The sequence below is a fragment of the Pteronotus mesoamericanus genome, unplaced genomic scaffold (assembly GCF_021234165.1).
Source record: "Pteronotus mesoamericanus isolate MK-2021 breed Mesoamerican mustached bat unplaced genomic scaffold, CSHL_Meso_final contig_20, whole genome shotgun sequence".
Taxonomy (NCBI): Eukaryota; Metazoa; Chordata; class Mammalia; order Chiroptera; family Mormoopidae; genus Pteronotus; species Pteronotus mesoamericanus.
In genome coordinates this window covers 10,999,882-11,013,347 of record NW_026555085.1, presented here as the reverse complement: position 1 = coordinate 11,013,347, position 13,466 = coordinate 10,999,882, and the positions used below count along the sequence as shown (strand labels likewise).

At 37.1% G+C, this 13,466-nt stretch overlaps 1 protein-coding gene across 1 annotated transcript in view; it reads right to left on the bottom strand.

The window, feature by feature from the left end:
• LOC129067027 (adenylate cyclase type 10-like) overlaps positions 1 to 13,466 on the bottom strand; it is a 45,432-nt gene that overhangs the window by 21,486 nt on the left and 10,480 nt on the right. The window contains 11 exon segments of the mRNA XM_054568742.1: positions 1,010 to 1,096; positions 2,224 to 2,413; positions 2,576 to 2,729; positions 3,475 to 3,530; positions 4,006 to 4,195; positions 4,299 to 4,375; positions 9,929 to 10,050; positions 10,755 to 10,946; positions 11,567 to 11,655; positions 11,748 to 11,838; positions 12,125 to 12,330. Of these exon segments, the coding sequence (XP_054424717.1) occupies positions 1,010 to 1,096; positions 2,224 to 2,413; positions 2,576 to 2,729; positions 3,475 to 3,530; positions 4,006 to 4,195; positions 4,299 to 4,375; positions 9,929 to 10,050; positions 10,755 to 10,946; positions 11,567 to 11,655; positions 11,748 to 11,838; positions 12,125 to 12,330 (1,454 nt within the window).

Here is a 13,466-nt window from a genome sequence, read left to right as displayed (position 1 = left end):
TGTACTGAGTTTCTTTGAACAAGAAAATACTCTAACAAAAAAGTAAAGTGAGCATAAAAATATTCTCCAGATCAAACTTAAAGCTTTCAAATATTTTATTTTGCAAAGGCTTCAAACTGTGTGGGAATTCACAATACTTTAAACCAGTAATTTCCAAACCAGGCTGCAAGTCAGAATTTCCTGGGCGTGCTTGCTAAAACTACCAATTACCAGGCCTCACTCATGCAAACTTCCAAAAAATGTACTTACTTTTATCCACATTTCCTGTTTAATGAAGTGTCCACTTTCCCCATTGCCACAGGTAACCATTTTAATGTGTTTATCATTTATCCTTAGGCTTGTATTTTGTTCTTATAAGTGTGCATGGTTGTTTTGTCAAGAATATTGTTTTTATATCAATGGTATTACAGATCCCATTATTTCTCTCTCTCTTTATTAAGGACTGTAAGGTCACCCTGTGTTGCTATGTTGTCATCTATTCCCTTACTTCTAATGTCCACATTATAGTCCATAGTGTTGATCTATTAGTTCATGCCAATGCCTCCCTAACCTCCACAAACACACACTGCAATAAACAGACTCCTTGGAGTATATATCCAGGAATGGGTTGCTGGCTCTAGAAATGCATGTTCTTAAAATTTGACTTATTACTTCTAGAGTGTTTTCCAGAATGGTTATATCAGTTTCTGCTTTTATAGATTCTGTAATTCTGGGTCGGGGGCCTGAGTATCTGTATTTTAATAACTATCCACCTGTATTTAGAAACCATTGTTTTAATTTATTAAAATTTCATTAAGAAACAGGGTTAGAGAAGAGCAAAGACCTTTATTGTATTCTGTACTATATGGTGGATTCAAGGTTGAAGACAGATAGAAACAATGAAGATATCAACAAATAGGCAGCTCAAGAAATGCCTAAGTCAAGTTGTGATATGGTGATATGGAGAGACTGAAATAAGGATAAACCATCTCCACATATTGAGTTAATGGTCTGTAACAAAAGTACCCACCTTCTGCAGCACTTGAAAAAAACACGCTTTAATCTTCTTTTGTTTGGCCAGGTCATCCATGTGTGAAACTTTGAAGGATAGGGAAAACTGACCAGGAAAATTATACATATATTAGCATTCAGAATGACAATCTAATAAAAATATACACGTTCTCCAAAGGGAATAGAAAATGATTCTATTGGGAGTGAGAATGGGTTTCTATAGTACTGGGCAAAGTGTTACAAACATTAATATATAGTTCAGAGTGTAAGGCTGGAAGTCCACTGGAGGTTAAAAAGAGATAGCTCCTTTCCACCCCAGACTCTGGTAGACCCTTAAAGGTCATGCCTAAGGAATAAAATGATAGGTAGGACTTAGCGATGTCACTTTGGACAGCTCCAGTACCCTGATTATTTCAAGCAAACTAGGACGAATGTGTGCATGAAATTTGCCAGAAACAATTGCAATGGACATCCCCTGAAATTGTTTCCTGTGCTAGGGCAAGGCACATTAGCTACCACGGATCTGAGAGCCAAAATAGGGCTGCTCCTTAACCACTTTGGCCAGGGCCAGAGCCCTAGGTGAGGCCTATTTTAAGACAGGGCTAAGCTGAGGGATTGAACAGATTTTAGTTTTCTCTATTTTCCATTAAATATAGTGCCTTTCAGGCTGGATAGATTAGGAGAAATGATGGAGGATGAAAAACCAAAAATTGTGGACCAGGGAATTCTTAGCCTACTCTCGGCTGGATTCCACATGCGCCCGAGATCACTGGAAGCTTTTGAGATTCAGCTGCTAGTTTAAGTGCCATACTCCATGGCTACGGAAAGTAAAGGTAGGTTTAAAGAACAAAATATTGCAAACTGACTAGAGAACACATGGATGCAAGTGCTGGGGAATGCTTGACTGGTCAGGATCATCTTGATGGATTCAGCACTTTCACCTTTACAATGCAATCTTTAAAATCCATGCAAAACCCATCGAAGTACTACGCTTGTCATTTTCACAGGTGAAAAAAAATCAAGCCTCAGAGAGGCAAAGTGATTTGTGCCAGGATATAAAACTAGCAAGTGTCAGAGTCAGTCCTAGAATCCACTCTCCTCAAAAAAGAGAAAGCCTGGATTTTGGTGTCAAAAGGATTTCAAATCTCACTCCTGCCATTGCAAGCATGTGTTCTTAGGGTATATAGATATCAACATTAGTAATCCAATTCAGATAGCCACTGATTTCATTACCTTTACAAAGAAGAGCTCATTAAAAAGGCAGTGAAGTGGTTCTTCCACCATCCCACAGAGCTGCTTGTGTAGGCACTCTTGCCGATAATAGGCTGGGCATACGTCAATTTCAAAGAAGATGGCCATGAGGGTCTGGATAGCATAGAAGCGTTGCTTGGAATCTGCTTCCTTCAGCTTCAATGGCAACACCCTGGTGAATGTTACTATGGTCATAGAGAGTCCGCTGACCCATAAAGAAATTACTCACTCTACCAGCTCAACGATGCTAAATCTAATGATACAAGAGTCTCACTAACATGGGAAAGGAGCCCCAAGAGAAGCACATATTAAGTCAGAAAGCAGGAGTTTTTACCTGTGTCCTTCTTTCTGGGCTAGTAAGTTTATTTCAGCCAATAACTGGCTTTTTCCATAGCCTTTTCCACCTTCATACAGAACTGCTTGTCCCTTCTTCTGGTGCAAGCATCTCTGCTGTGCCATTCGGAAGGCTTCCAGTTCTTTCTCCCGGTCTGTAGAGAGACAGGCAGCACCTAACACTTCAGTGTTTATTTTTAAAATAAACACTCTATTTAAATTAATTTGAAAAATTAAGTCTCAGAATGTGTCTTCTCCCCCCCAAATTCCTGGCAGAATCCCATTCTTTCGTGAGGCTTTAGGTATTTTTCCAGAGAATTAACTCTGGACTATATAGACATGTGTGCTGGGCTTGGTGGTTTGCTACAGAGCCTAAGTAATGACATTCCAGACCATTAGGTACCACATGGACATGAGGCTACTTCATCTTCTTAGCTTTTATAAAAATTTACATATTAACAATTTTTAGTTAAAGTCCATAACTGCTATGTACAGATAATGATCTAATAGATATAGATAAAATAAGTATAAAGATAGAAAATTTATACTGAAAGTGGCAACAATTTTGGTTCCATCTTCGCTATCTAAGAGTGAGGAATTTCCCTCTAAAGGTGAGCCACAAGCTGGTCAGATCTCAATAGCTGAACTCTGACTCACAAAGATTCTCACTAAATGTTGGTACTTCTCAGGCAAAGTGACAGGACTCCACCTACTATTTAAAGAGTCAGTATGGAAAAGAAATGGCAAGTCCTCTTCAAAATGACCATGAATTCACTAAGAAGTCTGCTTTTTATTTTTAATACAGTTTAGAAGCATTTAATCTTGAATTTTGTTTTTTAATCACATTAACCATCTATAGCTGAAAAAAAAATACAATTGAAGGTAGAAAAGAAAACGCACCTAACAAAGGGTGATTTTTATTTCTCTCTCTGACCAAATGTCTCTTCCCAAACATTCTAGGGAAAAAGACAAAGGGAAATGTATCTATTAAAAATAGACTGGAATAAATACATAATACTTGTATCTCTAAATAGACAGAGGAAAAATTGTCCTTATACGCAAGTACTTTCAGATAACTCAAGAGGTGCAGAGTTCTGTATAAAAGCGTTTTTTAAAAAATAAAAAATTTTGGGAGAAGGGGAAAAGAAGTATTATTGATTGTGCTAGGTTCAGGGAAGTATGAAGTATACAAAGAAAAAGGAATATCCAGATTAATGAACTCTGGCTATTTTCTTCCTGTTGGATAGTAAGAAGTTCACTGAGGAACTAGCTAAAAGCTCAGCATAAATGAAGATCTCAGGCGCAAAGCTCTCCTCTTATGTCCCTTACTTCAGCAGGCCGGTACTAGAAGCATCTTTCTTTCTAATTTCATACCATCACTGATTACTCCTATGCCCTGATCTGAATGAACTATCACACAATGACACTCACATACATCTTCTATGGCCAAGATATTCATACATCTTTCCAGGGTTGGAGATGTTTTTCATCATTGTTTCTGGGAGTTTCTTGAAGTTGTAAGCAGGTAGCATGGATCTTAGGTAAGTTACTTCATCACAAGACACCAAACCTGGATAAGCAGTTATCATTCTGGCCACAAGGCTCACTTTTGGGCCAATAACTGTATCAGGGAGATAGAAAAGAAAAGGATGAAGAATTTTGGATCACCTCCTCCACCTTTACCCCCTAAGTCAGAGCACTAACAGTCCAGTGTCCTATTCTACCTGTATATTCATGTCTTGCTATTGCCCCAACCACGCCACAGAATACTGGTCCATTGGTGACACTGATGGAAACAAGCCTGGGGATCAGAAAAGCAACAATTGGTAAATACACAGTCAGATGCCTACAGGTCAGGCACTAGATCTGCCACTATCAAGATCCAGAAGACTAGTTTTAGAGCTCAGAATTGAAAAGGCTGTTGTTAGTCTATGTCACATCATGGGTACAAAGTACTGAATATTAGGAAAATAACCGAAAGGAACAAAATGATCCCCCTACTCCAGGAGCCTTATTTGGGGAGTAATTATTAGTAAAAAAACTAAAAGTATTTTATATCTGTCAGATACTTTATATGCTTTTTGAAGTACTTTCAAATTGATTATCTCATCTGATTCTTTGAGGGATAATTAACAACAAAAACGTGAAATATGTAGGGCAAACATTTGACCCCCATTTGACGAAAAAAACCAAAAACCCCTCAGTAGCAACAAGAGGTTAATTTACTTTCCCAGAGTTACATAGCAAAAGTCAACAGGAGAATCAGAGTCCAGGCCTCTTGACTCCGAGACCAATGTTATTTCCACTATACTACATTACCTCAGATAAAATCCCCAAATTAAACAAATCAACAAATGTTAGAACAGGGTTAATGGATTAAAAAATGCTGGAATGTCAGAGTAAAGGAATAACCAGAAGGCCAGGATGCTGATGGAAGGCTTCCTAAAGCAAATTAGACATTGAAATAAAATTTTTTTAAGAAGTAGTAACTTTTAATTCATTCATACATGCATACTTTCACTCATTTAACAAACACTGAGAATTATGTACAGTACCAAGCGCTGGGCTGGGTGTATATACAATAAGACCTGTATAAAAATACACTTCCTTGGAAGAAGTTCAGTCTGGCTAGGAGGGCAGTAGGGAACAAGGAAACTGAAAAGTCATATTTATAATTTAACAAGACAAATACTACATATTAGAGATCAGTACAGCAAATTAGCAGAGCAAACAGGAAGGAAGCATTAACTGGAAAGTAGAAGAAGTATTTCATAAAGGAGAGGACATGTGATCAGACCTTGAAAGCTGAAGTACTGCCAAAGTGGGGCAATAGCATTCTCTCTAGTGGGAAAAGGCATAGGCTTTGAAGAGTCTGGTGTGCTTCTGCGAAACTAAATACTGTGCTTTGCTGTGTATAATACACTACCATGTACAATGCACACCCATGTTTTTGGCCCAAACTTTCAGGAAAAAAGAGGTTAATTTTAACTTTTTAATTCAATTATTATTTATTATTTAGAAACAAAACTTATTATTGTATTCCAGGGTATTATTTTGCATATGGATATTGTTATTGCTCTCTAGAGTTACACTTTTAATGCATAAGCATAAATAAAAGAATTTAAAAAATTTATATACAGAATTAGTACTGCCCATGTATAATGTGCATCCTTATTTTTCTCTAAAAAATATGGACAAGAAAGTGTGCATTACACATGGCAAACTACAGTACTTCAATCAGGCTAGAGCACAAAAGATGTTTTGAGCAGGGAAACATGAATGGAGAAGTGGTCCTAAGTAGGCCATGGATGGAAAAACACTGGAAATATGAATTATTTTCAAAGAGGGCATATACAGTTCTAGATGAGGCAAAGGCTCAAAGGTGGCAATGAACAGAGAATAAATAGATTTACTTGATTGATGTGAAAATTTCCTGTGACAGATAACAAGATATATGGATGGGGAACGAGGAGGCAGTGAGCATAGTTTTAAGTTAAATCTACAAATAAACTATTTTTAGTTGTTCATAAAACATGAATAGTGACAACAATCCTAGCACTATTGTCTCCTGAGACAAATTCTCTTGCAGAATTTATAGGAAAGATAGGATTGAAGACTCTTACCATTCATTCACTGGGCCCATTGCCCAGAATGAATACAAGAGATACCCAAGACAAGAAGCAGGCAGTTGGTTCTGCTGTCATACCAAAAACAAGACTAAAAATCTTATAGTTTCATATGCTTCCTTTTTCTAAAATGCCCTTTCCCACTTTCTCCACCTACTGAACTTTTGTTCTCAATCTGGCTCAAAAGTTATTTCTATAGTCAAGACTTCTATGGAATCTCTGGTGAGAATTAACTATTTCTTGCCATAGCACTTTGTTGCAGCTCCTAGAGCATTTTATTCCTGCAGTTACATTTCTTTTTTTTCTTTTAAATTAAATTTATTGGAGTAACATTGGTTGATAACATTATGTAAGTTTCATGTGTGCATCTTTTTTTTTTCAAGTAGATCAATGAAATATAATGAACATTCTAGAGACAAACGTATATGTCTAACAATATATGATTAAGTTGATATTTCAAATCAATGGATAAAATAAGGATTATTCAACAAATAAGGTGCGTGGACCACTATTACTTGAAATAAAACAAATATAGAACCCTATTTCACACATTATACAGGAAATCTTCAGGTGATTTAAAAACCAATATGTAGAATCTAAGGAGTTTTAGAAGAAAATAGAACTAATATTTTTCATGACCTGAAGTAAAATATTCAAACCCAGAAGCTATAAAGTAAATATTGACAATATGACTATATTAAACATTTAACTATATAGTAATATGCACATTAAAAAAAGTTAAAGGACAAGGTAGAATAGAAAAGTATTTGCAACACATCTACAACATGGTTAATAGTTTTTTGGGTTTTTTTTTAGGAAAAAAAGTTCTACAAACCTTTAATCAATAAATGGATAAAGAATATCAAAAAGTCATTTAAAGCTTTTTTTTTTTAAATAATAGAAATAGGCAAGAAATATACTAAAACAGGTTTAGTTTCAACAAATAGTAAAGGAACAATTAAAATAACATCATTGTCACAATCAGATTAATGAGTATTAAAAATATTGATAATACTAAGTATTGGCAACTCTGAAAGGAATGGGGTATTCATAGAAACTTTTTCTGCATCTTAAAGCAGTCCCTTTAGCATATCTTGCAATGCTGGTTTGGTGGAGGTGTATTCTTTGAGCCTTCTTTTGTCTGGGAAACTCCTTATTTCACCTTCCATGGTAATTGAGAGCCTTGCTGGGTAGAGCAGTCTTGGTTGCAGGCCTTTGCTGTTCATGACTTGAAATATTTCTTGCCAGTCATTTCTGACTTGAGAAGTCAGCTGTTAGCTGTATCGGGGCTCCCTTATATGTTACTACCTCTTTCTCCCTTGCTTGCTATAGGATTCTCTGTCTTTGATATTTGCCGTTTTAATGATGTGTCTTGGAGTGGGCCTCACTGGATTCCTCTTGAATGGGACCCTCTGTGCTTCCTGGACTTGTGTGACTTTTTCTCTCCTCCAATTAGGGAAGTTTTCCATCATGACTTTTTCAGACAGGTTCTCTTTCCCTTTCCCATCCTCTTCTCCTTCTGGTATCCCTATTATATGGATATTTTTACATTTCAGGTTGTCCTGCATTTCCCTCAATGCCTCTTCATTCTTTTTGAGTCTTTGTTCATTTTCTTACTCTTTCTGGGAGCTTTTTTCTACCTTGTCCTCTAGCTTGCTGATTCGGTCCTCAGCTTCATCTAGCCTGCTTTTGATTCCTTCTACTGTGTTCTTCAGTTCAGAAATGGTGTTCTTCAGTTCAGAAATGGTATTCTTCACTTCCTCTTGTCTCTTATTGATAGCTTCTATGCTCTTTTTCATGCTGATATAGTTTGCAGTAAGTTCCCCATAGTTTCCCTGTAGTTTTTGGTAATTCTCTCTGAGCTCACTGAGCTCGTTGAGCTTCCTTAGAACTGTTGTTTGGAACTCCATATCTGATAGTTAACTTGCCTCTATTTCATTTAGTTCTCTTTCTGGAGATTCCTCCTTTCCCTTTGAATGGGGCGTATATCTTTGTCTTCCCACTATTTGTGAGACTCTTCTCTTTTGCTTCTGCTTCTTTAGTTGATCCGTCTTGATTTCCTGACTTTATGGTGTCATGTGTACATCTTTATAATACATCATCTGTATATTCCACTGTGTGCTCACTGCAGTTATATTTCAATGTATTAAAGATAGTTGTTTACTTAGCTGAGGACATAGTGTCTTATTTCTCTTTATGTCCATGAAACCCAGCACAATGAATGTCTTGTAGTTGTGTTCAACCAATGTTTGTTGAATGAATGCAGTTACACATGTAAGAAATGCAGCAGCTATTAATAATACACTGATAATGAAACAAATAATACTTTTCTCACTTGGTTACTTCTTATTTCTTTATTTGTACTTTACAATCCCTCTGGCAGTCCATGTTCCTTCTTTCTTTTAAAAATGTTCTTCATTGATGAAGAATATATTCTTTCTTCATTATATATAAATACACAAGTCAATGCAAAATTTAATAGCAGAATAGCTCATCACTTGGTGGGATGGCCACAGTGGAGATAAGATTTGAACGTAGGCTGTAGTAGTATCTGTAGATCCCACCATGCCTGAAAGAAATGCCAACACATATCTCTCTTTGGCTGAGAGTCTAAGTATATACGAAGCAACTGTAGCATCTTTTTTATCTGTAAAATAAGGAGTTGGATCAGATAATCTAAATTTTTTTAATACTAACATTCAATGAGTGTGTCTTTACAATTATATCACATTGGTAATATATGTTATCCTTTTGGGGGAGTATTTGCATTTTATAAGAGGCAGATGTGGGATAATGAAAATGACAGAATTTGAGGACAGAAGATCTGGGTCTCATTACCAGCTCTGTTATATGCTAGTAATTTCTCTTCTGTAGTCTTAGTTTCCTCATGTGTAACAGCAGAATAAAAATTTTCACACTGGTAGCATGTATGAAAGTATTCTGTAAATTTTAAAGCACTGTATAAAAGTATGATATAATTTTATTCATCTTGAATAAATATAATAAGCAAACAAATCTTTAACTCAATGTTAACATTAGAAATAACTGGTTTTCAAATCCATTCATGTTACACTTTCCCCATGGTGTTCTGGTGGGAAAAAAAGTTATTTGAGAAATTCCAACCTACCTTGTCATTGTGCAACTAGTGGGAAAATGGAATTTTCTATACCTTTATTAGGACTAGGAGTTTATAAAAGGTGGGAGGGGTGAGGTAGATGCAGAGGAGGGTGGTCATACCAGTGTGAATTCAAGAAAAATTAATACTCTGGAAAAGACCAAGGGTGAAAGACAGAAGGAGAACATTAACCAGCTGTATGATTTCTTCCAACCTAGGTAATTGCCCCCTACCTCCCATCCCTAGTTGGTAGACAGGCAGCCTTTGTTCAACAGTCCCTCTACATAGATATATTATTTGTAGTATATTAATTTACACATTTGCTTGTTCCTTTCCTGTGTTCTTGAATCTTGCTATGTGTATTCTGTTCTTCCCCCTCTCCCACCCCACTGGATGGAAACTTAATCTTCATTTACTGTGGGTATCTAGTACACTGTTCTGTAACTAATGATTTCTTAATAAGTCTTGTTTTCTTACTTCCCTTAGCAGGTTCTTTTCCATTTAAGACAATTCTGGATGTCCTCAAACCCTGCTACTTGTTACTGTCTCCTACCCTGCCTGAAGAGCCTCTGGAGACCTGAGAAGCTCCCCTCTGCCCCACCTTCCTCCTCACTTGGTCTCAGCAAGATTTTCCCAGCAGAAGCTGAAGATGCTGAAGGAGCTCTCCAGGGCATGTGCACACTCATCTGGCTTCTTATCCCCAGGAAGGCCAAAAACACAGAAGAACATGCAGCCCTGGGACAGAGGATGAAGAAAAAAAAGGGAGTTTACCTGGGAAAGGAATACGGCTTGCCACAAATGAACCAATGCCCTGGAATGAAGCCAGACCATTTCTTAACTGGTTGTCTGTTAGGAATGTAGGATTCTATAAGATTCATGAAATGAACACTCTAGGCCACACCAACATGGAGACTTTAAGAAGAAGAAATAAAATCTTAATTTAACTGTTCAAAAAATTAAAATTTAAAACACAAGAAAAATTAATGCCAAGAATGTTTTCAAAACTTCAATCTCTAGTGTATACCTTAAGCTAAGTGTATGTGCCCACATTGTCTTCATTCATTCTATAATGTCAAATACTGATACTGCTCTTTTTCAAGCTCTTTAATTAACTGAGAAAGATATGATTACATTTACTGTACATTAGTACATTAGTAGAGCCAGAAAAACATTATTTATGCTTTCACAATGAGTTTTCAACAAGAATTGAATCAAAAAGGGTACAGGGAATAATCCTCAATTATCCTGACAATTAACTAGAATATCCAATTCCTTAACTATTATTAGTTAAAGTTTTAATGTAAAATAGCTTGTTACAAAATAAGTAGCAGGGAATCTGACTTATGCCTGTGTTATGTGAGAGGTAAACTAGTCATATAAGGCTATTATTATTCTTCACTCACAATTAGTGCTGATGGGTCATGTTCCCTTATACTTACTTTCTCAAACATAAAGATCCGGCTCAGCTGGCCACCCCCTTTCTCTATGACTTTGGAGATGTATAATGTAGCCTTCTGTATAAGATGACACAAATGCAATATTTGTGCTGTCTTGTGGAACTTTAGTCTGACCAAAACCATAGTCACAGTACGAAATTCAGATACATACTCCACAGGTTGGCCTTCATCAATCTATAAAGACACAGTGAGTTACCTTGCCTGTATCTTCAACTGTCAGTATTGTGTTTAGGAATTTTAACCCTATATTCCATGGTGAGTATGAAAAAATAAGTTAGGGGTATCAGACAAAATCTTAAAAGAAAATTCAAGTTTGAGAGATATAGAAGATATACAAACCAGCGCATGGAATGAAAACTGTTTGACTTTAAACCTAATTCACTGAGGAAAAACTTGTCAAGCTTTTATATTTTCTATGAGATAGTTTGAATTTGCGATTCCATTAGTCATTATATTACTTACTAAGGGATTCACATATGTTTATATAGACACAATCAGTCAACGTGTATTTACCAAGTATATACTTACTCTATACCCTATTATACGGTATACTAGTTTCTTGAGGGACAAACTGAAAAATAAATATGGCTTTTACTTTCTAGGATTGAGAAATCGAACTAAATTTATGAGATGTCATCATAGTAATTGGTACAGATGGAGAAATCTGCCTGTATTACATTGAGATGCAGGAGACAGACTAAATAAATGTAAAAAAAGTCATCACACATAAATGTACAACTGTGTACACAAATACATGTATAGTTTACACAATGACTCAAGAATTAGGAAATAACCTTCTTCAAAAGGTTTTTCATTATGTACTTCTGCAGAGTTTGCTCAAGCGCAGAGTCTGGATCTAACTCTAGGGCAGTTCTTAGAGTGCCTGAGAAAAGAAAAACAAACAAAATGTCTCCATTCATGTTTAAAATTAATCTTTAAATTTTGGGCTTAGGTAGAAAGGACAAAGAAACTTACCAGCACTTGTCTGGTAATGTGGCAGATAATTGAGGCACTTGTCAAAATGCTCATCAAAATCAAATGGGTCAATGATCCGCATATCTCTTAACTATGGAAAGAAAACTTATCAATTCTGTGCCCTCCCACCGAACAAATTAACTTTGGTTTCTTAACATAGGGGCTGAGGATGCCATCTCTGATTATAATGAATCTTTTCAGCCTTACTGCTCTGCCTTGTCTATCTTTCTGGGAGAATATCCCCCACCTCCTTCCACAATAGAGTTCCAATGTTATTGTTTTGGTCGGGCAATATGAGAGCACTACCAGAGCACTGACTGCCATGTGTAATAGGAAGGACTTTTCAGAATGTGCAATGGATGGGACCAGCCTCTTACCTTCACAGCTTCATCCTCCTTCATGATTTCCACTTCAAACATGTACTGCTCACAGAGCATCCAACAGTTCCAGGACAAGACAATCTCATTTGCCTGAGCCAAACGCTGAGCTATCTGGACATCATCTACATCCCGCCCAATCACCAAGAGGTACTGTTGCTGCTCATCTCCAACAATAACCTGGGAAATCCGACCTGCAGACAGACCTATCCAGAAAACAGGAGACAGGTGGTGAATAGCCAAACTCAATTAACTATGCAAAGGAAGGGGTCTGGAATCCTTACATTGCTCTCTGCATTATGCCAATCTTGTTATTGCCCACAGTTGCAGAAGTATTTGGTGAACTCACCTTGAAAAATAATACCTTGCCTCAGATTTCCTTCTGTCTCAAACACACCTAGAGATGGACATTCAAACAAGCCAGGGTTGTACAGGATAAGAAACAAGAGATCCTAGGCTTGTAAGAGACTTGTCTCTAAATTGCTCTTTTAATGGACAGCTAGGTCCTGCTGGCAGAGACCTAATGGTTATGCTTAGAAACGGTTGTCATGGTGACCATACCATCCCTCCTCACATGTAACCAGGGCTGGTGAATAGAAAATCAATATTTTAATGGACATGGTCTAAGTCACCCAATCCAAGCTAAAAACAAGAGAAAACTCTTTTACAGGAACCAGAGAAACATCTCTTGGCCAAGACAGAAAACAGGTAGTGAATTTATCATAATGCTTGGAACAATCAATAAACTGAAAAAAATACATGAAATAATTTTCAATATATTGGGATGTCTAGTAATGGAGGACAATGATGGCTGAGAGATGGAAAAACAAACTGAACCCTCTGATACCCCAGCTACTGCCTGGAGAGTTTCCAGGATACATCTTGGGGAGTAGAAACCTAGACAGAACCCAGGAGACTTGCTGAGTTGAGGAGAGAAAGCTAGGAGTGAGTCTGAGGAGGCCAAGGTGGCTACAGGTTATAGGGCACGTGAACACTGAGAGAAGTATATACAGAGAAAACCTGAGCTATCTGTACCAGACCCCCATCAAATTTTTAGGTGACTACTGATAAGTGCATCAGTGTGAGGAAACCACCTCAGGCCAGGGGGGAAAATCACCTGAAAAGATGAGAAGAAACAATCCCTGTATCACACAAGGCTGGGAATAGTTCCTGTTCCTACTGTCCAGAGTGTCAAATCTAGTAATTCACAAGGCATTGAAGGGATTTGCTTCAGGAATGTGTCAAAACTAGCCCTAGATTAAACACAACTCTGGTCCTATACAACAAAGTTTAAAAGCAAAACCTGAAAGGATCAAGATGCCCAGACCTCAGAATGAAGTTC